This window comes from Enhydra lutris, unplaced genomic scaffold, assembly GCF_002288905.1.
Source record: "Enhydra lutris kenyoni isolate GAN:26980312 unplaced genomic scaffold, ASM228890v2 scaffoldscaffold13, whole genome shotgun sequence".
In the NCBI taxonomy this organism is placed as follows: domain Eukaryota; kingdom Metazoa; phylum Chordata; class Mammalia; order Carnivora; family Mustelidae; genus Enhydra; species Enhydra lutris.
In genome coordinates this window covers 16,774,321-16,799,173 of record NW_019154097.1, presented here as the reverse complement: position 1 = coordinate 16,799,173, position 24,853 = coordinate 16,774,321, and the positions used below count along the sequence as shown (strand labels likewise).

The 24,853-nt window shown below is 46.6% G+C and overlaps 1 protein-coding gene across 2 annotated transcripts in view; it reads left to right on the top strand.

The window, feature by feature from the left end:
- LOC111145875 (protein tyrosine phosphatase, non-receptor type 3) overlaps positions 1 to 22,270 on the top strand; it is a 111,140-nt gene extending 88,870 nt beyond the window's left edge. Inside the window, exons 20-26 of one of the 2 annotated variants that reach the window (XM_022501160.1) lie at positions 7,191 to 7,281; positions 7,568 to 7,629; positions 10,164 to 10,310; positions 16,952 to 17,080; positions 18,036 to 18,181; positions 18,668 to 18,803; positions 20,838 to 22,270. In XM_022501160.1, coding sequence (XP_022356868.1) covers positions 7,191 to 7,281; positions 7,568 to 7,629; positions 10,164 to 10,310; positions 16,952 to 17,080; positions 18,036 to 18,181; positions 18,668 to 18,803; positions 20,838 to 20,915 — 789 coding nt within the window. In that variant the 3' untranslated portion in view covers positions 20,916 to 22,270. The remainder of the gene's footprint in view (positions 1 to 7,190; positions 7,282 to 7,567; positions 7,630 to 10,163; positions 10,311 to 16,951; positions 17,081 to 18,035; positions 18,182 to 18,667; positions 18,804 to 20,837) is intronic. The other variant, XM_022501161.1, reaches the window with a different exon arrangement.
- Positions 22,271 to 24,853: the final 2,583 nt, after the last annotated feature.

Sequence of the window (24,853 nt, the reverse complement as noted above, 5' to 3'; positions counted from 1 at the left end):
GAAGGACTGAGATAGCTAAAGACTTAATGAGAGGCTTAAATTGACACACGTAGAAATTAGTGAAGGCGATTATACCTTTAAGCTTAGAATTCATACCTTAAAAAAAAAAAAAAAGCATTTAAGAATCTTCCCGGATTTTTTTTTTCTTCAAGGAAAACATTTTGTAATGTGTGGGATCCCAGGAGCAAGTGTGAGGGCTTGACATTTCAAGTTCTGGAAGCCCATTTTAAAGGCGGGGACACTTCAGCTCACTGTCTTATACTTACCTGTGAAACGGACTCGAAAGCATACTTAATCTTAGCCATGGGATCTGCTTCAAGTAGCACTTTTGAAGGTCCCCAAATTACTAGCCATAGTGTTTATTTCAGCAAACCTTCATGGGAATGTAGGGGGAAACTCCAGAGGGCCTCCAGACAGGGTCCCTGGCCCTCTGGTGGGTCAGATATAAGGGAAGGGAGGAGTCCCCAGTGTAGACAAACAGCCCCTGAGTAGTGAATTATGTCCACCAAGTACTACAAGGCAAAATAGCCTCTTAAGGTCTTCCTGAAAAAGGAGTTACCCTCAGCTTATGTGTGGGGCTTTGTGACACCTCTTGTTTTGCTTTACTCAGTGGTGTCCAAAGCTGAACACCCCGCTACACCTTTTGATTAAGCGCGTCCTATGTGTCCGGTAGAGTGCTGGCCTGGGGCGATGGTGAGAGCCAAGCAGACAAGATGCCCGACTTCATGAAGATCGCTGTTGGGTGCTTGACACAGGAAGTAGGTTGTTTGAAAAACCATTGTCCTGCAGTAGATCCTGGTCATTGCCAAGGGTGTGAAAGGGAGTCTTTCTGCTGTTTGATCTCTCCTTATTCATTGCCCCTTCAGTGACCCCTCCTTTTATTTGTTTGTTTTTTGGGGGGTTTTTTGTTTGTTTTCTCCCTGTTTTTTCCCTTTTCCTCCCTACTAATCCCGGCCTCCCTGGGCTCTCAGCCTTTGAGAATTCTCCCTTTCTCTGGTCATAGAGTTGACAGGAAGTTCGATTCCCCCTTGTGAGACCTTGCCAGCATCCACTGATCAGAGCCCCTGGGGTGTCAGAAGCTTTTGTCTGAGGGTGGTCACCAGAGTTCACACCTTCACTTGGGCCAGAGGTCTGATGAGATCACAGTCCTCTCCTGAAACCCTCTCTCTAATGTTAGAGGGAATTTTCAGAGAAATGTTTAGCCTGGAAAACCACATCATCTTACCCATCCCTGTGGTTCTGCATGAGAGAGGTCTAGCTTCTACTCTTCAGCTTTCTGTCTTTGGAAGCCAGAGCCAGTGATATTGGTGTTAATTTAAGTAGGATTGTTCTGGATGCCTGGGTGGCTCAGTTAGTTAAGCGACTGCCTACAACTCAGGTCATGACCCTGGAGTCCCAGGATCAAGTCCTGTGTTGGTCTCCCTGCTGAGTAGGGAGTCTGCTTTTCCCTCTGACCTTAACCCTTCTTGTATACTCTCTCTCTCTCAAATAAATAAAAAAAATTTTTTTAATTTTTTATCTTTTTTTTTTAAAGATTTTATTTATTTATTTGAGAGGGAGAGAGAGAGAGAATGAGAGGAGACAGGTCAGTGGGAGAAGCAGACTCCCTGCTAAGCAGGGAGCCGGATGTGGGACTCGAGCCTGGGATTCCAGGATCATGAGCTGAGCCGAAGGCCAGTTGCTTAACCAACTGAGCCACGCAGACACCCTAAATAAAATCTTTAAAAAAAAAAAAAGAGCCCAACCCAAGCCCCCCCAAAATAAATAAATAAATGTGGCTGTTCTGTTGCAAACCATTCTCAGCTGGTCTTTTTATAATTTACCCTTAGCTTCACAGCTTCTTAGAACTACACTCCAATAAGAGGCAAACAAAGCACTTTGAGATTTAAAAATTAACAGCTTTTAACAAAACTGTTAAATGAAACTTCTAACCCACTGTGCCTGGGACTCCCTCACCAGGCTTCTGATTGCTCTCGTTTTAGGGCAGAGTTGAAGGGATCTGTGACTGACCGCTCCTTCCTGGGCTCACACACCCTTAGCCTGGGAATAACCCCAGCCAAGTGTCCTTTTGCAATGAGGAGTTCTTGAAAGAGCTTCCTCTGGATTCTGGCTGATGGTCTTTAATTCCTTTCTCTCCATCCCTGACCCTTCTGGAAAGACATACCTGGGTTTCCAACACCTCACTCTCCACCTTGAATCACCCTTCTCAGAGGAGTGTTTTCATAGCCTGCTGAGCAGCTCACGGGGTCTGGAGAAAAAGTAAATTAAAGGACGTTGAAAACCAACTCAACACCTTCAGAAGCTAAGTGGATGACTAGTACTTGAAGCATTTCAGCAGAAATAGGGCTCAGTGTTCACCTTGGCAAGGCAGACACGAATATGAGCTTATTGTCCTACTCTCTGAAGGCCCCCAAAATCATCTTCCTGTTCACCCAGCTTTTTGTAGAATTTTGAAATTTTATATATAGATTTATTCTAGGTTCTTTTTTGTCCTCATTCAGTCATTTGAATTTAAGAAATAATTTGGCTGGGGCTCCTGGGTGGCTCAGTCAGTTGGGCCTCTGACTCTTGGTTTTGGCTCAGGTCATGATTCTCAGGGTGGTAGGATGGAGCCCTGTGTTGGGCTCCATGCTCAACAGGGAGTCTGCTTGGGAGTCTCCCTGATCGCTCACGTGCTCTTTCTCTCTCAAATACATAAATCTTAAAAAAAAAAAAAAAAAGGAAAAGAATTTGGCTGGAGGGGAGGTGGGCAGGGGATGGGGTAAATGAGTGATGGACATTAAAGTGGGGCACTTCTGATGAGCTGTGGGTGTTGTATATAAGTGATAAATTCTCCACCTGAAACCAATATTGTACTATATGTTAACTAACTAAAAGTTAAGTAAAAGCTTTTAAAAAAAAAAAGAAAGAATTTGCATTGTAATAATTCAAGTAATTCAGAAATAGCCAAAGAAGAATTGTCTCCTGACTCCCATCTTCTTTAGCTTCTTTCTCTTTGTTACACATTTACAAATAACAACTTGGTGCCTGTCCTTCCACACTTGTTCTGGTGCTCATGCAAATGTATTTTTTGGTCTTTTTTAAAAATTATTTTTATTAACATATAATGTATTATTTACCCCAAGAGTACAGGTCTGTGAATCGCCAGGTTTACACTCTTCACAGCACTCACCATGTAACATACCTCCCCCAGTGTCCATAACCCAACCACACTCTCCATACCCCTCACCCCGCAGCAACCCTCAGTTTGTTTAGTGAGATTAAGAGTCTCTTATGGCTTGTCTCCCTCCCGATCCCATCTTCTTTCATTTTTTTCCTTCCCTACGCCCTAAACTCCCCATCCTGCCTCTCAAAGTCCTCATATCAGAGAGATCATATGATAATTGTCTTTCTCTGACTTATTTCACTTAGCATGATACCCTCTAGTTCCATCCACGTCATTGCAAATGGCAAGATTTCATTTCTTTTGATGGCTGCATAGTATTCCATTGTGTGTATATATATACCACATCTTCTTTATCCATCTTCTTTATCCATTCATCTGTTGATGGACATCTAGGTTCCTTCCGTAGTTTGGCTATTGTGGACATTGCTGCTATAAACATTTGGGTGCACGTGCCCCTTCGGATCACTACATTTGTATCTTTAGGGTAAATACCCAGTAGTGACAAATGTGCTGTTATATATAAAAGGGATCACACTTTATTCTGTAACTTGCATTCTTTGCTTAGAAAGAGATGAATGAATATCCTTCCAAATCTGTGCTTTAAGTCTTCTTCTCTTCATTGCGCATAATTCTGTGGTATGACTGTACCATAATTTAAGGCAACACTTCTCCCTACTGGGAAATTTTCAGGCTATCTCCAGTATTCATAAAAAAAATACTTTGCCATGGGGAAATTTCTTTGATATGGATCTTTATGCATTCCTGTCAGATAAAGCCCAGGGTGTGCACATTTTAAAATGTTTAAACAGTGTTATTTTATTTTTTATTTTAGAACCTTAATAATTTATCAACAGATTGTTATGGCTGAGATATATTTATATATTTACGGTAATGTTTTGTTAAATTATGTTATATTGTAATTAAAGCCTTTTGCTAGATCTGTGCTTTTCTGCTAGACCATGTCAAGTTGATTACGTTTACGACTTTATTTGGGGGAAAAAAAAAATCTTGGAATTTGAACCTCCGGCTTAGCTTTACTGATTATATTCACTTAATTGGATTTTACCTCCATGCAGTTAGTCAGTCAGAACCAAAAGGTCATTTGGGGAAATACGACTCAGATAGTCTCCTTACAGTATCAAACCAAACCTCCCAATAAATCATGAATTTATTTCTAGAATGGTCTAGGTCCATGAAAGGTGGCAGACGTTTCAGAAGTTGTTCTGTGGCTGCTTGATTGTTAGGAACTGAAATTGTGAAGTTCAGTAGCTGAGCTGGGGGAGAGATTGCAAATTCTGAACATCTGGTAAATGTATAAGACATGACACAATTATTGTTGCCAAAAATCTCAGTGCTAATTCTCTCCTGGTGATTTCTGTGCAGCTTGTTTATTTAATGAAAAAAGAACTAATAAGAGAAACAGACTCACAGAGGTCAGTTTACAAGAAATACAATTTGCAAAAAATACAATTTGCAAAAATTCTGGCGGAAAATACTGCCCAGCCTTCTTATTAAAATTGCAAACACATTGATGATGTTGGCCACAATTTGATGGAATAATAATTTGTTCTCATACACCCCGATAGGGCAACTTAGTTATATGTATCACAGTCCCTAAAAATATGTTTTGATGCAATAATTCTCCTGGAAATTTATAAGAGTAAAAACACTGAAAACAGCCTAATCAAAAGATAGAGTAAAAGTTACATTATGTGAGGGGCGCCTGGGTGGCTCAGTGGGTTAAGCCGCTGCCTTCAGCTCAGGTCATGATCCCAGGGTCCTGGGATCGAGTCCCACATCGGGCTCTCTGCTCAGCAGGGAGCCTGCTTCCCTTCCTCTCTCTCTGCCTGCCTCTCTGCCTACTTATGATCTCTGTCTGTCAAATAAATAAATAAAATTTAAAAAAAAAAGTTACATTATGTGAAACTATAAATTATTCCAGTAAAAATCATTTTATGTAGAGAATATTAGAAGATGTAATGGCACAGGGAACTAGGCTCTAGTAAGCTGGAAAAAACAGGCTTCAAAATTATGATAGTATTTCCCAGAATACTTCTTATGAGATGTGAGATCCTCCATGGCCTCCAAATGATCTTGAAAAACACTTAGCTAATCATAGAACATAAGATGGCTTGTATTTTCCAAATTTCTTTGACTTGAGACTTTCTAAGGAATACCTATTAGCGTCTTTCAAAACAGTTGGGTAGGGTGCCTGGATGAGCATCTGCCTTCAGCTCAGGTCATGATCCCAGGGTCCTGGGATCGAACCCCACTTTGAGCCCCACATCGGGCTTCCTGCTCAGGTGGGGAGCCTGCTTCTCCCTCTGCCTCCACTCACCCTGCTGTGCTCTCCTGCTCTCTCTCTATCAAATAAATAAATAAAAGTCTTAAGAAACGAAACCCCTTGGGTTCCATAGAACATAGTATAGGAAGTGCCAATATGGAGGTGAGTCTCATTTTTTATTTTTAAAAATGTAGTATGTCTCGGTCTTCTGTGTATACATGTGTACTTAGGTTTATTTGTATACATGTATGCATAGAAAACTAGAGAAAACCGATGAAAAGGGTCATCGTAGGGGTTGTGAAATTACTGGTAATTTTTTTTTTTCTTTATCCTAGTCTGAATTTCCCAGATTTTCTAGGGGAAGAAAGAACACTTTCAATGTTGAAAAAAAGTTGTGTTGTTTTTAAACTTTCATAAAGTTCATTTAGCAAAAGCACTGGTGAGGGATGTTTGGGTGGTCAGTTGGTTGAGCACCCAACTCTGGGTTTCAGCTCAGGTCATGATCTCAGGGTCATGAGGGCAGGGAGTCAGCTTCTCCCTCTCCCTTTGCCCCTCTCCCACTCATGTGTGCGTGCACGCTCTCTCTCAAATAAATCAATAAAATCTTTAAAAAAAAAAAAAAAGGAAAGAAAGAGGGGAAGAAAAAACTCAAGGGCTGGAGAAAACTGGGAAGGAACAAATGTGTCTACGGCCCTTGTGGTGTATCCTTCTCCCCAGACTCAGCAAGTTATATACGTGAAATACATACCACTTCTTACATGACAGTCATACCTCCACAGTGTGGTTTCAGAGAAAAAGAAAGCTCAAACATTGAGTCGGATCTGATCGTGATTGTGAGCGAGATATATAGTCTCTGCTTCTCGCTTGCGAAATAAGGGCCCTCTTAGTCCCTCCCACAGACCTTTTGTCAGAATCATACCAGGTACCACATAAATGTGTCCAGTAGGTGCTTATAGATGGGCAAAGATGGTTTTAATTGCATTTTTTCCTAGTTGTTTCATGCAAACGGAAATACATCTTTAAACAAAGATTTCACTCTTTTTACTGTGGAAACAAGACTTCTGAAATGATGAATGAGATGCTCTTGTACTTTAGTTAAGAACCGGGCTCTCTCTGTTGAACTGAAAGGAAATGTTTCTAGACTAATGTAAATGGTCTCCATTGTAACTTGGAGTCAGGATCCTTTCCTTTCTCTACTTGCTTCTAGCGTTTGTCAAGTAACTGTCATAAGGATGAGGTTTTACTAACCATATTCCATTATCTGGTGATTCAGAACCCTGCCTGTGACTTCCTTTCTCCCAAAGATCCTCCTGTTAAGAAAAAAGAAAAAGAAAAAAAGTGAATGTAGTCAGTTTCTCATAGGAGTATAAAATTTCTTATTAGGAAGAGTTTTCTTTTAAAATATAGCACCTAGGGGCACCTGGCTGTCTCAGTTGGTTTTGCATCTGACTCGTGGTTTTGGCTCGGGTCATGATGTCAGGGTGGTAAGATTAAGCCCCACTTCGGGCTCTGCACTGAGTGGTGAGTCTGTTTGAGATACTCTCTCTTTCTCTCTCGCTCTCTCCCTCTGCCCCTCCCTGCTTGCTCGCTCTTTGAAAAAATAAATGATATAGCCCCTAAGTGCCGGGCATGGTTGACTATCGTTAAAGTATGTTTCCACACTCCCTCCATAGCTGTTTTTTGCAATGCTGGTTTTTTGTGTTTTGGTTCTTTTCCCTCACTTCTGTATTCATTATATAGCAACTCTACAGAAAGAAGCCCGGTCTGGCCATCACCTTTGCAAAGCTGCCTCAAAATTTGGACAAAAACCGATACAAAGATGTGCTGCCTTGTGAGTATCGGGGGTGAACGCCTCCCTCCCCTGCCCGCCCTCCCCCAACTCGCCGAGATAATGTTTCTCTTTTTAAAACAGATTGTCTGGTATTCTGGAACGATTTTCAGTGTGTCTGTAAACACCGCCGTCTTTATTGCCGCCATGTCAGACTGGGAACAGTTGGGGAATAGTGTTTATGCTAATGAGGCGAGAACTGCAGATGGGCTTGGGGACTGAACTCTGGTTTCCTTGGCATGATCCAAGTAACGCTCCGGATAATCGGTAAATTTTTTTCTTCCTGCAGACGACACCACCCGGGTCTTATTGCAGGGAAATGAAGATTATATTAATGCGAGTTATGTGAACGTAAGTCAAGAATCTGGATACTAAGAGCACATTGATCACTGTCCCAAGCATGATCGTGGCATGGGTGGTGCTTTGCGGTGGACAGAGTGCTTCCCCGTTCGCCCCCTCCTTTCAGCACCTCAGCAGCCCCTGAGGGAAGGCACAATAGTCTCACTTTACAGAGGACAAAACTAAGGTTCAGAGAGATTAAATAATTTGAAAAGTCACAAAGCTAACAGAAGGTGAGACCAAAACTCAGACTCCGTGTCTCTGACTCCCATCGTCCACATGCCTTCTGTCCTCAACTGCTGACATTTTTGTGGGTTGTTTTTTTTTTTTTTTTGGTTGTTTTGATTTTTTTTTCTTGCCAGTGGTATGCTTGTAACTTTCTGTGTTCCCCCCCACCGCATGTTATTACTGTACATCCCACCTAAAAATAAGAGGAAGAAAACCACTTGTGCATATAACCCAGAAAGAAAAGATAACAGATTTCACATGTTATGGGAAAAACATGCACTTCACTCTGCAGATGCATCTTGGACAACTTACTTGGCCTCTCTGAACCTCATTGTCATTTAAACCAGGGGTTAGCATGCTTTTTCTGTAGAGGGCCAGGTGATAAACATTTCAGTCTTTGTAGGCTGAGGCAAAATGGAGGATATTACTTAGGTACTTACACAGCCATTTAAAATGCAACCATGAAGGGACGCCTGGGTGGCTCAGTTGGTTCAGTGGCTGCCTTCGGCTCAGGTCATGATCCCAGCATCCTGGGATGAGTCCCACATGGGGCTCCTTGCTCAGCGGGGAGCCTGCTTCTCCCTCTGCCTCATCCTGCCACTCTGTCTGCCTGTGCTCACTCTCACTCTCTCTCTCTCTCTCTCTCTGACAAATAAATAAATAAAATCTTTAAAAATAAAATAAAATGCAACCATGTAGAAATAGTTTTAAAACACTCTTAGCTTGCAGATTACCTGCGTGGCTCAGTCCATTCAGCATCTGTTTCTCAATTACAGTTCAGGTCGTGAGCCTCAGGGTCATGGCACTGAGCCCCGACTTGGGCTCCTCACCCACGTGGGGTCTGCTTGAGATTCTTTGGCCCTCTCCCTCTGCTCCCTCCCCCTGCTCATGCTCTTTAAATAAACAAAATCTTAAAAAAAAAAAAAAAACAAAACCATGGGGTACCTGGGTGGCTCAGTCAGTCGAGTGTCTGTCTTTGGCTCAGGTCAGGATCCCAGGGTCCTAGGATCAAGCCCTGCCTTGGGCTTCCTGCTCAGCGGGGAGTCTGCTTCTCCCCCTGCCCCTGCTGCTCCCCCTACTTGTGCTCTTTCATGCATGCTCTCTCTTTCTCAAATAAATAAATAAAATCTTAAAACAAAAACAAAACAGTGTTAGCTTGCAAAGTGGCTGTCAGATTTGGCCCGCTGGCCACAGTTTGCCAACCCCTGATCTAAATGAACAGATGATTTCTCAGGTTTTCAAGTTATAGGAAAATATCAAGAACTGCCTGATAAAATGGGTCCTATCAGTGATGCCATTTATTCCAAAACATCTGTGGAACTCATTGCCCCCTCACTTCACCCTTCCTTGTGTCTTAAGAGCAGAGCATCAGAATTGGTGGGGTCAGCAAGGTCACGCCATCCGGTCTCCTTGACTGTGAGGATATGAGGGAACTCAGACCGGGGTTGAAGAAGCCATTAACCCAAGCATCAACCAAACCATGAATTAGGTGCCTCTCTTTGCCTTCCCCATTTAAGAATGAGTGAATCCCCATGTCGCTTCAGAGCTCATCAGGTTCTGAATGTTTTTCATAGAAATGACTCCGTTCAGAGGGAAGAAGTATGAGCAGGGCCGGGTGGCGGAGGGCCCCTGAGGACAGCTGAAAACATTTTGGCGTTTAACATTAATGAACTCAAGTGGTAACTGTGTGAAGTAATGGATGTGTTCATGAACTTGACTGTGGTAATCATTCCTCAACATACGCATGTATCACACCATCCTGTTGTACACCTTAAATACATGCAATTTGTATTTGTTGATGATACATCGTAAGGTTGGGTGGGGGAAAGGATTGGTCAGCTCAATGACACGACATTAGCAGCCCTGCAGAAAGCAAAGCATAGCATTTGTGGGGGGATAAGCCGTGTGGTCTGTGCATCAGAGAAAAGTCCGTGGATCTTGATAGAAAGCCCTGCATGGGGAAAGATTTGGGCACGAGGACCGGTATGTGTTGCTGAAGATACAGATGGCCAGCACTGATTATATTTAGGATCTGGCAGTAAAAGTCATTGAGACTCTTTGCCATCTTGTAGGTACGTTTCTGATTATCACCTACTGCGTGTCGTACGGCTTTACCCTACGTAGTTAATGCTAGTGGCGTTGTCCAGTGTGTTTCAAGGATTTTTTAAAGTAGCTTTTTCTTTGATTTTCCTTGTTGGCTATAAATTGGCGGGATATTCTGGTGTGATGTCAGGCACCAACTAGAAGAGTTTAAGATCCAGTTCCGCGTCCACCTTGTCACGGCGACGGGTACTAACGCCTGAACCATCTCTTGCCAGATGGAAATTCCTGCTGCTAACCTTGTGAACAAGTACATTGCTGCTCAGGGTCCCCTGCCACACACCTGTGCACAATTTTGGCAAGTCGTCTGGGATCAGAAGTTATCACTCATTGTCATGTTGACGACTCTCACCGAGCGAGGACGGGTAAGTGGCTTGATTTCCAATTCACACGCGGGCATGTCACACCGTGCTCTGTGGAACATGAACCTCAGACCTGGAAAGGATCTTTAACACCCCCTGGTCCAGCCCCTGTGTGACCCATAGGTCTCCTTTTGAGAGCTACTGATAGACACCTCGACTGATGGGCGGCTCGGCACTCCTGCCCACTCCCTGGCCCTCCCAGAGCTGACGAGGATCAGACAGCCCCTCCCGTCCCTGTCTCTGATCCGTCATAACCAGCAGAAGGCCGTTCCCCTTGCCTCCCTTCACCTGGCCCCGAACTCCCCTGTTGACTGTAGCCTCGGCCACGCAGGACAAGCGCTGGTCCTGAGCAGAGTGGTGGGTGTGCCACAGTGACCATAATAAGTAGAAAAATTACAGCGTCTGTCTGCCTTGCTTGTGATGCAGCAAAACCCGATGCAAAAAGGGGAAGAAGGGCTTGATGAGGAGAGTGACAGGCAGCACAATGGGCTTAGTGTGGTGCATTTTCCAGAGGAGCATTTCACTGGTCATAGAACAGAAGTCACTGGGCAAGGGATACCTGTGTTGTGCATTCTCTAACTTGTGCATACGGCAAGATACCTTCATTAGGAAACATTTATGCAAAGATAAATTAACTTTGAGCCACCTGCTTTGAATGATTCGTGTGCTGCTCCCTCCCAGGCCTCCCTCCCAGGCCTCCCTCCCTGGTCCATCACTCAGAATACCAAATTGATCCACGCTGAAAATCAGATTGTGCAGATTAGAATGAATAGTATGTTTGAGAACAGTCTATACTCTCGCCTGAAACAGCAAAATGAGAATTCCTAACTAATTCTGCAGAGCCTGATGGATTGCAAAGGACTTCTGTGTGTTCTCCGAAGTAGCGGGCTCCCCGCTTCTGCAAAAACACCTCCAGGGTCCGTCTCATGGGTGTTCGGCTCCAGTTTAAAAAAAAAAAAAAAAAAAATTCCTCCTTACCACTCGCTGAAATCCACATGCCTTTGAACCTCCACCCCACCTGCTTCTCCCACCGGGAAGACACAGAATAAGTTACCCCTCTCTCCTAAGCACTGGCCTTTTAGGTATCTGAAAATAACCTCAGACTTTGTAAAAGGTTATTATAATCTCGGCCTCCAGCAGTCCTGTGACCCGCAGAAAGCGTTTGGTCTCTGTCTTGGTGTCACTCTCGGGCCAGTTGCCCTGTTCCGTACTCTGCGCTTGACTCTTCGAAGCTACACGTGCAGAATGTCGCGGGTCCTGGAGCCAGACAATCTGGGTTCACAGCGTGATTCCCCCTGAGCAAGTTACTTCATCTCTCTGCCCTTAGCTTCTCCATATATGAGGTGGAGGCCATCGTCATGCCCATCTTGGACGGGTTGTAGAGACGGAGCCGTTGTATGTAGAAGGCTTAGAGAACCACATGTGGCAAGTGTCCAGCAGATGTTAGCATTGTTTCATGTGTCATTGTCACGGGCTGGATTCGGCCATAGATCTGGCCTGTCACATGCTCCCTGCGGCTTTTTGGGCTTCCCTTCTATTGTTCCTTGTGTTGGCTGTCACTCTTAGCTTCTTGTCACTCACAGTTTTGATCAGAATCTCTTCTTGTCATGAAGTCACTGTTAAAAAATGTGAAGGTCCTCAAGAGGCAGTAGAAACCTCCTTCTAGAATGCCGTGAGTCAGACGCATCGAGGGCACCCTTGGGGCAGCAGCTGTAACCCTTCCAGCTCTGCTCCTGGCTCCTGCTTTTCTCTACCTTGTCTTACCCCGTTACCCTGAGAGACTGTGCAAGGCTTTCCTGAAATCACAGGGCATCACCTCATCTCCTTGTCCACAAGTCTCAGTTTTGTCTGATTTTTTTGTTTGTTTGTTTATATTTTGTTTCATTTTTTGTCACTTTCTAATTTTGTTTTGAATAGGAAATGAAGTGACCTAGACCCTTTTTTTTGAACTTAGGGAACCCCGGCTGACTCACAGTCCCGCACTCTCTCTTTTTCTGGAGCCCTCACAACCCTCTTGTTCTGGGCTGTGGTGGGGAAGATTAGGCAGTCAGATTCAGATCCTGGCTCTGAACTTTGTGTGACTTTGGAAAGCTACAAAACCTCTGGTAGAATGGAATAATCATAGTGCCTGTCTTGTGGGATTGTCGGGGGTTAATATCAGTGGGTTTCTTGGAAGGGTGCTTGGCACACAATATGATGTAAACATCAGCTGACAGTGGTAGCTGGGGACCACCTTAACAATTGTTGCTGGGACTAGACTGAATTTATTTTACTACAGTATTATTTTTTTCTTTAAATTGACATATCTTTTTTTCCTTAATAAATTTATTTTAAAAGATATACCTTAAATGGAAATCAAATATCACATGCCATAAAGAGAAGGTATACATGACAATACAAAGACCACGGGGCACCTGGTGGCTTAGTTGGTTAAACATCTGACTCTTGATCTCAGCTCAGGTCTTGATCTCAGGGTTCTGAGTTCACGCCCTATGTTGGACTCCACTCTGGGCATGGACCCTATATATAGATAGATAGATAGATAGATAGATAGATAGATATGTGTATGCACCATAGAACAGTGTTACTAAAGTATAAGTGAGTACTCTTGCCTCACCTTGCAGCTTCTGGACACAAAGCCTGGAGCAGATGAATGTGTGCGCACCCATGCTTTCTCTGTCTCTCATGAAAAGGGAGTTAATGTATTAAGGAAGGGTTGTTAAAGCCATCCTCAACCCAATTCAGACTGTCCTTGGCACATATGAAAAAATTTGCCTGGGACGCCTGGTGGCTCCGTCGGTTAACGTGTCCAACTCTTGGTTTCAGCTCAGGTCCTGATCTCAGGATCATGAGATCAAGCCCCGTATCAGGCTCTACAGTGAGCATGGAGCCTATTTAAGATTCTCTCTCCCTCTCCCGTTGCCCCTCCCCACTGCTCGAGTGGGTGCTCTAAGAATACATAAATAAATATATTTTTTTAAAAATGCATTTCCATGTTATTGAATCCCCTGATTGTGCCAGCAGCTCCCACACTCTGCAGGCCCTGCTCTGGGCCATTTCTGCTATTTTGTAGGTGACTAACATCACCTTTGTCACCTTTTCTTTTTCCACAGCCTGCCGGGCTCCCCATTTGAAACCTGTGCTATGCTTGCCTCTATTCTGTGACTTCTGGGCGCCTGGAATCTTCTTTCAGAGTATTCATAGAGGTGCCACTCCCCCATGTCACAAGGTCTTTTGGGGCAGCTGGACACAGTGACCTCCCTGGGTTGGGCTTCTCTTTCCCCTTTAAGGTTGGCTCTGCCCTTCCCAGCCCTGAGGTCCTTCTCGAGCTGCAGCAGGCCTGGCGAGTGACCGATGATCTACCCTGGAAAACAGCCCCTCTTCCCTCATCCTGTTCATTCCAGCCTGGACAGAAAGGCCCTTCCTTCCATCCCATTGGCCCTGCTTCCACTGCCCACTCTTATGGGCCCTGCCCCTCCTGCTCTGTGCTGATGACATCCCACTTCCCCGCCTTTTGTCGGCATCTTCTCGGAACCTGAGCTCCTCCGAGGTCTCCCTGCGCCCCACAGGCCTTCTTTGTTTCCCAGCAGTCTTCCTGACTGAGCCCATCCCAGCCAGCCCCTTCTCCGGAGTCGGTATTGCCTTCGCTATCTCAGGCCCTGGGGACTTACCCTCCTGTGCATCCATTGTTGAAAACCTGTTCTTGTAAAAATCCAGGCCACATGTTTCCTCCCTCTCCTGTTTGGAGCTCTCAGCTGACCCGCGCCCTTTATCCCTGAGGTCTCTTATCTATTCTTCACCCCACCCACGGGTTGTCTCCAAGCCAGCTTCTCCCCTTCCCTATTCTGAGAGTTGAGCTTTTCACCGTGTCCCATTTGCTTTCTCCCCTACTGTGCATTCAACAGGATGGGCCTCCCCGCAGATGGTGGCTGGCCAGAGCCCCCATCACGGCTGTGCCCAGCAGGCGCGTCCATGAGTGCGGGGTCTCCTCGAGCACGTCTTCCAGCCTGTGAGGTGCTCCCGCGGCAGCATCACTTTGATACCTGCCTTGTTTCATTCCCCCTCAAAATGTTTCTCTTAGTCTTAGCAATAGTCTCCCTTCAGGTTCACAGGTTTCCTCATAGAGGAGAAAGACCTATAGGGGTATCACTTTTCTATTGAAAAAGCATTCTCCCGCACCTTCCATCAGGGATGCTTTCTCTGGGGGAAAAATTATTTTTCACATCTTTGTATGATCTGCAGTAGATTCACACTCAAAACCTCAGTTTATTCATATGCAAAATAGAGAGACCGGTAATACCGCCCTCCATAGGGTATTTTTGAGGCCAAGCTAATACCCATAAAAAGTACCATTTCGTGCTGGGCGTACCCTGAGCAATAGCTAGTAGGCTTTAGTGGTTACCGTCCTCTCCCCCACAGCCTGCAGGAATGTGGACACCGAGACTCGAGAAGTCTAGTAACTCACCCAGGATCACACCGTTGGTTAGTGGAGATTTCTATTCACCAGGATTGAAACTCGGTTTTCACAGACTCCTTGCTCTTTCTCTACACCCTCACTGCTTTGTGATCCAAAAGACCTAAAACCTAAATTTGATCAAAGCGTGGAGTCCGGTTCTCGTCAGCTTCGCTGGGAGTCTCTGGAAATAGGGTATCTGTGGCTGTGCCTTGTATGGGCCGATCACTTCAGACAGCCTTTCGCGTCAGCGGTCCTGTGGGCAGGACGCCTGGGCATCTGTAGCTGAGAGCCCTCCCAGGAGCTGCCCGGCTGTGATCTGAAGCCAGGCAGGGGTCCTGGGCCCGCCCGCAGGATGCAGGGGCCAGGGAGAAACTGAAGAAAGACACAGACCACTGCGGCTTGGTGGGTGACAGTTTCCGGAAGCCAAGGCACCTTACAAGGCTTGTCTTGGGTAGCAGCAAGACAAGTGGATCCTTGCACCTTCCCGTCAAATCTTCAAAGTTTATAGAGACCCTAACTGGGCTCAGTTAGGATAGGTGTTTCCAACAGCACGTTACTGCCTTTAGGCTGTGTCCTCCAAGCAGCCCCTGGGAGCAGGAAAGGCAAGCGGAACCCACGTTCGGAGGACCAGGAGGGGCCGAGGAGCCTCTGAGTGTCCAGTTCGGCTCACGGTCCATGTGTGCTCACGTCTTCTTGAGATGTTCCCTGACACCCTGAGATGATGAGGCAGGTGTAGACCAGAGGGGGTTGACTCTGCCCTGAGTTCTGGGGACGGTGGCTCCTTCCTGTCTAAGGGAAGTTGGGAAATGGCCACTAACCCAAACACCCATATTTAAGGTTTACAAGTAAATTCTTAACTCCAACTTTCCGACCGCACGCTTTAATTTCAAGTACTCACTGTGACGTTTGAAAATAAGAATAGAAAAGCTGTTCTAGACAAATCACGTGCATCTGTCGGTTTATAGCCCCTTTTAGCTGTACACAAATATAAGTTTTATGTAAGATGTTGCAACTATAGGCTTGGAGAGGAAAAAAAAAATTGAATGAGTCAGAATTTGATGGCACTGTGATGGGATGGACAGCTTGGCCCTGAGTTTTGCTTTGAAGCTGGAGGCAGGAGCTAAGACAGCTGTGGGCCAGCATCAGGATTTGAAAGGGAGGATCAAAAACAGGGAGAGGCCGTGGGCTCTCGGTGAGCTTAAGGGGAACCACAGCAGCTCTATGACCTTGGGCAAGTCGCTTAATGCCTCTGAGGCCGGGGTTCTTCATTGGCCATCTGGGGAGTGTGTCAGCTCTGTGAGTCGTGGACAAAAGCCTCTGAGGGACTAGGGGATTCTGCTTGAATGTACAGGGATGTTCATCTCAGTTTGGGGCCTTCTTTCGCTGGGATTTCTGTGGAATTTCTGATCACCCTTACTGAAGTTGATTGGGGGGCTCATAGCAACCATGGTAACCTGACCCCCCACAGTGAGCCTGGCACTGCCCACCATTACCTCCAGCCTCTGTCACCATCAGGGAAGCAGGTGCTGTCCCAGTCTATCCAGTGAAGACGGTGATAATCCCAAGAGGTTGAGAGGCAGGTTCAAAGTCCATAAGGCTAACAGGTAGAGGAGAAAATGAGTCCAGTAGACTTCTGACTTCCCACTGTGTGCTCTTAACCGCTGTGCCTTGAGGCCTTCTACTCGAGTGGGTAGGGGATGGATGGTGAAGGAGGGTGAGGTGGATGGGGGTATGGAGAGCAGAGAAGGGGCCCAAGGCCCTGGAGCGGGCTTGATGCGGGGGTTAGGGGAGGATGAGGAAGAGAGGTTGTTCCTGTGTCAAGGCACCATGTCTGAGGCCTCTCCTGTTCTTCCAGCAAGCGGACCCTGATGAGGAGGAGGCTGGGCTCTGTACTCAACCTCCGGGCTGCAGCCCCAGGCTGCATGGAGAGCTGTGGCCTGGCCCCTGGCAGGCTCACTCCTAGCCTACTCTCCAGGAGAGGAGGGGAGGCTCCTCTCCTGCCCTCAGGGAACAGACAGAGCTGATGGGCTCTGCCTGAGGCTGCCTGCTACCAGCCACTCTCAGAGTACCTGGTGGGAGTGTGTGGGCTCTGGCCGGATGCCCCTCCCCCGCCCCGTCCGTCCGGTCACTGGTCCTGAGCACCAGCCCCACAGTGGAGGTTAGCTCACACCCGGTGGTTCCCTTGCAGACCAAGTGTCACCAGTACTGGCCTGATCCTCCCGATGTCATGGAACACGGCAACTTTCACATCCGATGTCAGTCAGAGGACTGCACCATTGCTTACGTGTTCCGGGAAATGCTGGTCACCAACACTGAGGTAAGCCGCACCCCTGCAGGGAATGGGGGTGGCGGGGAGGGCACAGCTTAGAGGCAGGTTCTACAGCAGTATCCCCCATGGTCCTGGGCAGGCTGGTGCCTCCAGGTGTGTTCTCCATTTTCCCCTGGTGAGCCTCTCAGCCAGTGTACAGGCCGACTTACGAAAGAACCAGCACCCTTGTTCACAGCACCACTGCTCACCATAGCCCGCAGGTGGGAACGTCCAAGTGTCCATTGACAGATACATGGAGAAACAAGATATGGTCCGTTTATACAGTGGAAATACTATTCAGCCTTTCACAGCCTCTCAAAAAGGCTGATGCATGTTACAGCAAGGATGACCCTTGGAGACGTTCTACTAGGTCAGATCAGCCAGTCACGAGAGGAAAGTACTGTGCAGCAGTACGGAGTAGTGCAGGAGTCCAAATCCGAGAGACAGGGAGTGGAAGGGTGCTTGGCTGGGGGGCGGGGGCATGAAGAGTTAGTGCTTCCCGGGTCCGGAGCTGCAGCTCAGGAAGATGAACGACCTCTGCGAAAGGCTAGTGGTGATGGTTGTACCACTCTGGGAAGTAGGTAATCCCACTGAACTGTACACCTAATGCTTAAAGTGGTAAGCTCATTGTACGTGTATTTTGCTTCCCGAAAGAAAGAAAAAGCCCATTTGTGGCCCTAATGGCAAGGACCATCAGAGCAAATGGGAAGGAATCGAGGAGGGCAGAAGTGAGGAAGAACCTGTCCTGGGGGTGGGGGGGGGGCAGGGTTGTGGCCTGAGCCGTGTCCCAGAGGATGGGTGCGTGGGAGAGTAGCCCTGGTAAATGGGGCTTTCCGGGGACCTCGGCAGGGCTGTGCATGGCAGGCAGAAGGACAGCCAGAGACAGGACCACCATAACTGAGGCTGGGGTCCCCCTGCCCACCTTCTGGATGGATTCACCAAGGCCACCCTGCCTCTTCCACAGACCGGGGAGGAGCACACTGTGACGCACCTCCAGTATGTCGCGTGGCCCGACCACGGCGTTCCCGATGACTCCTCAGACTTTCTGGAGTTCGTCAACTCTGTGCGCTCCCTGCGCGTGGACGGCGAACCTGTGTTAGTTCACTGCAGGTACGGTGGCCCTCCGGTGCTGTTTGTGTTCACACACACACCCCAGAGGGAAAGACCTGGAGAAAGTTGGCAAAGAGCACCCTACATCCCACGACACCAGACGCCTTTACAAGATGCCTCTGCTTTACTTCTGCGCTGTTTCAAAAGATTTGGAATTTTATGAATAAGGTCCTGATGTAGACCAGAAAAAGAAAGCTGCACCCTCAGCTTTCCGTCTGTCCTTGAGCCTCTGACCTTCACAATAGACGTGAATGAGAGTGGGGTGCAGCTTGCACTTAAAGCTGGGTTTCTCTTCACGGGTGTTGAAGCCCCTGGCCTCAGAATATGCTCAGCCCGTTCGAGAGCACGCCCTGAATGTGCGTTTCGTATTTCTGAAGGTCAGGGGAGGAAGGCTCTGAGTAAACATGGGAACTGGCTGGGAGTTAAGCTGGGCCTTGCAGAAATACTGTGTGAGCAAATCCCAAGTCTCTGCTTCTGTCCCCCCAGTGCTGGAATAGGGCGCACGGGTGTGCTGGTCACCATGGAAACAGCCATGTGCCTCATTGAGAGAAACCTGCCTGTTTACCCACTGGATATTGTCCGGAAAATGCGAGACCAGCGTGCCATGATGGTGCAGACATCAGTGAGTAGAAATCCATTGATAAAGGTAGTAACAGTGGCCAATACTTTCTGGCTGCTTGCCCTGGGCCAGGCCTCTGCGAAGGGCTTGGCATGTTCAGAGACCAAAGCTCAGGGCTCTGCATCCCTTGCCCAAGGTCGCAGAGCTTATCCGGGCTGAGCGACTCCAAAGCCCACCCTGTGTGACCTCTGTCTTTTGCTGCCCTTCCCCTTTGCTGTCTCCGTCATGTGGTTCCTGCCAGCCACGCGGCCAGGGAGCAGCCCTGGTTGTGTTCTACGTGCTCGAGCCACTGGCCCATCATTTATCCAACAGAAGTAAGCAAAGTCCCCCAAGGGTTTTACTGCACCTGCCTGTCTGTGGGTGAGCCTTTTGGCTCAGTGGACATTTCACACAGCCCTACTCTCTCCTCCTTGGGCTGTCTCCCATGTGCATCACACCTGGGCCATTTACACTGCAAGTGTCTCCCAAAGGAAATCTTGTGGGTTTCCCCTTGAACTTCAAGAGAGGGGGATGGGGGGATGTAGAAAAAAGCACATGATTCAGGCTACCCCACATACTGGGTGACCTTTGGCTAGTCCCTTAACCTCTCTCCAAGCCTCAGTTTCCCCAGCTTTTGTAAAATGGGGACCATCCCACATTCATTTAGAAAATGGCACACGGGCACCTGGGTGGCTCAGTGGGTTAAAGCCTCTGCCTTGGGCTCGGGTCATGATCCCAGAGTCCTAGGATGGAGCCCCGCATCAGGCTCTCTGCTCAGCGGGGAGCCTGCTTCCCCCTCTCTCTCTGCCTGCCTCTCTGCCTACTTGTGATTTCTGTCTGTAAAATAAATAAATAAAATCTTTAAAAAAAAAAAAAAAAGAAAAGAAAAGAAAATGGCACATACCAGAGAGACCCAAGCTTCTATGTGGTGGGAAAACTGGATCAGTCAGTTAAAGCTTCAACAGTAATGAAGTCTAAGGGGAGTCAAGGAACTCAATGGAGGAGTATCAAAAGCAGACTTTGGAAAGTCAGGGAAGGCTTTCTAGAGGAGGTGGTGGAGTAAGCAAAGAAAGGAGTGAGAATGCCATGTTGCAGCCAGCTCTGTGCCCTCACAAGCTCATGGACAGAGTTCCTAAGATTTCTCTAATGATCGTGAGCTCTTGTTTTATATTATACTTGGGAAATACAATTAAGAGGAAAAGATCAGGTTATTAAGACTCTCGTTCTCTGCCCTGGTTCATGTTACGGAAGCCCTCACTGCCGGTTTACCATGGGTTTTTTGTTTTTTGTTTTTTGTTTTTTTTAAGATTTTATTTATTTATTTGACAGAGATCACAAGTAGGCAGAGAGTCAGGCAGAGAGAGAGAGGGGGAAGCAGACTTCCCGCTGAGCAGAGAGCCGGATGCGGGGCTCGATCCCAGGACCCTGGGAATCATGACCTAAGCCGAAGGCTGAGGCTTTAACCCACTGAGCCGCCCAGGCGCCCCTGGTTTACCATGTTTACAGTGCATCTTCTGGGTGGATTTTCCCAGCTGGTAAAGCACCGTCTCAACGCTTTCTTTCACCCCATACACTTCACTAAATAAGTTCTATAGGTGTCAGTTAATATAAAGAACCACATCCTGCCGAGCAGCGTTCAGTGGCCCTGCCTAAAACAGGCTCCAGGCTCCAGGCTCCTTACTGTGGCTCAAGGCTCCACATGCCCAGGGCCCGGCCGCCAGCGCAGCCTCTCCTTTCCCGCCCAGGTGTTCCCGGCCCGGGCTCTGAACCTTGACTCTGCCGCACGGAACGGGCTGCTTCCTCCCTCGGCAGGGGCTTCCATGACACTTTGCCTGTCACTGTCTGGGAGTCCCCAGCCCTCATGATGCAGGAATAATAGCTGCACGGGGGCCTCTGCCCCGCCGTGCGTCCCCGGCAGGGACTCAGGGTCTGCCCTGGCCCAGAGCCGGAGCTCAGAGCACTCACAAGCCGTGTGAAAGACCGAGCGTGGATGCGGTATGAGGCCGTGTTTCCGGAGCCGCGGGTGGGCTGACAGGTTTCTTTCCTTTTCTTTTCCAGAGCCAGTACAAGTTTGTATGTGAAGCGATCCTTCGTGTTTATGAAGAGGGCTTAGTCCAAATGCTGGATTCCAGTTAAGACAACTGTGAAGCGTTCATTCCTCCTTCCCAAGGGCGTCCTCCGTCAGGACAGACCTTCTCTCCGGAAGCAGCAAGAGGAAATCTGTAGGCCATGGGGAAGGAATGAGCACATTTGAACCCAGGCACTTTAAAGTTCTCTAGAAGAGGTATCATGTACAGAGGAACCGTGTAGATAACGCATGCAGTTATAGCAACTCTTAGGCCCGTTCATCCTCGAAATAAGCAAAAGGGGATCTCAGTTTGGGGCCTGTCCTATTGCCTTCCTCCCTAGACCTCACCATGTTCCTGTAAACCATCCTTGGGTAGTTGGGAGGGGAGGCCAGCCACGTTGTTGACCTCCCAGAAACAAGAGGGTGTGGCTACTTGGAGTTGCTAGGGCGTTTGTGTGTCTGTGTTTATAGGACTCTAAGGGCTGAGCTTTCTGTGCTTCGAGGCAGAGCTGGAACCGTTGGCATTCACGCGCCGCTGCTAGGGGAACCCTGATGAATGTACTCAGAGGCAGGCTGGTGGGATTGCAGGCTGAGGGGCAGGCGCGACCTTTTCTGCCCCGCCTTCCTCTGCCCCATCTCCCCACCACTTCCCGTATTTCGTGTTTCTGAGAATCATGTCCAAAATGCCCCACTTGCTCCCTGCATTAGTGACCCTCTCCAGGGGCTCACACAGTGCCTGGACCAGGTTAGTCATGTGAGTTCAGGCGAGCTTTCAGCTGAGGCTCTGAGAACGATGTCTCCTTAGGAGTAGGGTCCTTCTCGCCTGTCCGTCCTATCTATCCTTGGGAGTAGGGTCCTTCTCGCCTCTGCTCGCCCCTTTGCTATACCTGCAGAACCCAAGACTGGAATTCTCGACTACTGAACCTACTACGTGGATTGCTGCTACTTCAAGCTATTAAACTTGAAACATTAACGATTTTCCTGAGGGGAGATGGGATATCATCTAAATATTCAGAATCTTTGGCCCTTCTGAGGAAAGATCTAGTCGTGGAACCATGGGAATCCCAGCTTCTAGAGGGTTGTCCGTGGATGTGTGTGGATGTGTGTGTGTGCCCATGGTAAGTGTTTCTCAGGATTCCGAACTTGATTCAAATTACAGTTGAGTTTCTATAAAGAATGAGTCTCTGTATAGAAGAACAAATGTGTGCATTCACCCTCGGTTAGAATGGTCTCCATTTCATTTCAAAGGAGAGGATCAGGCTATCTGAATATAAACACAATTTGATGTTAATTTATTCTAAGTGCACCCCGATTTTGATTGTTCTAAAGAATTATGCCTTTGTTCATACTGTGTTAAATTTTTTAAAAATATTTGACAGGATTGTAGCAAATTATTATTTAAGGAAAATAAATTACATAAAATTTTTAACGTGGTATTTTTAAATAGCGGCTTTTATGTATCCAGAAGGGAGAGGAAGCTCAGCCAGTTTCTTAGTGGGATTTATAGGAAAAGGATGCTTTTATATCATAGTGTGCAGAAGTGAAGCCATTTTGATGGTTCGCAAACTCTGGACCATTTGAGTCATTTCCTGGTTGCAAGCTGGATACAGACCTAGATGATGGGAGCCGGGTTTCTGAAGGTTCTTTATCTCCAGACTTAGCTCATTTAGTTGCATACTTCCCACCTGTCCCCCACCAGTATTTTACTGCTAAATGGCAAGGGTGGGAGGGAAATGTCACACCGTGTCATAGCCCACTACTCTGAGACAGGAGACCATCGAAGCCCCATCTTTATCAGATTCCAGAATGAACCCGGAAAGGTTGCAATTATGCAGCTGGAGATTTGGTTCCTGGTCCCACTCCTGAATAACCGTCTCTTGGCCTGGTCACTTTGGAGCAGTACATCTCTTTCTTCTATTTCCTGTAAAACAGGAGAAATAATTCTGAGGCTATGGGTTGACTATGAGGACAGAAGAAAATGCTCTCAGCAGGAGACTTCATCAGCAGGTAGCTATCTGACACTGCTTACAGGTGCATTACTTGGAAAAGTTAATTTACCAGCCATTAGCCCAAAACCAGAAGCAGAAGTATATGGATCTTTCCACAAAAGAAAATTTCTTTTGCTGAGAACAAAAGGACAAATGAATATCCTCCTACCAATGCCTTTCTTCAGTCTGGACTCAAAAAAACATCCTACCAGTTAAGTCCCAAAAAAGAGGGGAAGGTAGAAAGCTGACCTCCACGTAAATGCCATCAGGATGTCTAGCAAGATGTTGCTGTTTGATAAAAATGCACCAGCGCCCTGTGTGCAAGAAGCTTGAGAAGACTAAATGTGTTTGGAGAGTTGTGGTTTATTTTTTTTCCTTAAAAAACAAATGATTTAATATAGTTGCAGAAATGCTCTCATTATTGTATGTAAATTTCTAAAAAGCTTACCAGGGTTCCAGCTCACCTTTTTCGGCCATGGTTCAGGCCAGTGGTGCAGACCCAGCAGATGTTACTAGCAACAAAATTCATGAAATACTGGGGAAGAACAAGACAAGACCATTATCTAAAGGGGCAAAATACACGAGTAAGTATTACTACAGACACAGCTGATTAAATTTTGTGCCACCACATTCCTGCTTCAGTGCTTCCTACATTTAAACAATTATACTTTAGCCTTTTGGAGTCCTAAGTGAAAAACTTCAAAACGGAATATTTTGCCTGGAAAATTTGGCTGGATGTGAACAGAAAGGACATTTTACATCTGCATTTTGTTTTCTGGAAGATCTGATCAGACCCACCGATGTGCTGACTTAAGAAGGGACGTCCCTCCCTGTGTCCCTGTAGAACCTGCACTTGGTATTTTGACTTCACAGAAAAAAAAAACTCAGATTGGCTGGGGGAGGTCAGGATGAGGGGTGTTATATCACAAACATGCTGGTCTGTAATTCCTACCATAGTAATTTATACTTAAAAAGGTTTTTAATTAAGCTTTTTATTTTAATTCCAGACAGTTAACATTAAAACATTAAAAATGCTTTTAGATTAGTGTAAGCGCTCTTGGTCCTCTATTGCTACCTGATACTTTTATTTTTGTTGTTCCTCAGAAATTATCATTTTAGTGAAAGCAACAGGCCGCTTCATCCCTCAGAGGCAACAAAGAGGCAGCATCAATAGGAAATGCTCATAGACGCTCAAACAAGGGAAAGCTCACTAGGGTCTAGACCTAGACTTGGGTGAGATGTGACACCCTAAGGCTTCAATCTCCTTATGTGTCAAAAGAGAAGATTGGGCTGGACTAGATGAGTTCTTGGGTTCTTTCACGTTTACCATTCTGGGAGTCAGTGTTCCAGAGAATTGAAATTAACCCCAATCAAAGCCATATAATTCAACTGGAGAGGGACGTAGCGCCTTTCCATGACTTGTCTCCGAGATACTGTCCGTCAAACCTTAGCAGGGTTGAAAGCTGAGACAAGGATCGGCACCCTCTGGTTCTTGCCGTTCTGTGCTGAGAACAAAACCTGTAAAGACTGCAGAGACTCTGACCTCAGCCTAACTCTGAGGAACCGAACATGTGGGAGTCTGATGGCCGACTGTCCGCCATCTTTATAACCCACATTCTGTTTGGAGCAACGAAAAGATTGGTATTTCGTCATTTTGGAAAGTATCTTAATAAGCAACATTTTTTTCCCTAAATTTGGGATGTTTTTCATTCTGAACCATCCGTGACTCTACTGAAAAAGTTTGATGATATAAAAACACACAAGTTATGCAACACTTTTTGTTGTGTGCTGACATTTTTATTCTAATAATTGTCTTGATTTCTGAAAGGGTTTTCTCTGTTTGCTTCTTTTTTTTTTCTCTAAGTAAATATCAACTGTCTTGGAGTAGAGTGCTCTCTGCCCATGCCTGCCTTCCCTCTGGTCAGGAGCATGACGATGCTCCGTACCTATTTCTGTCTTGACCTGGTATGGCAAATTCTAGATCTGAATTAGGTTCAGCTGTCATGACAACAATAACT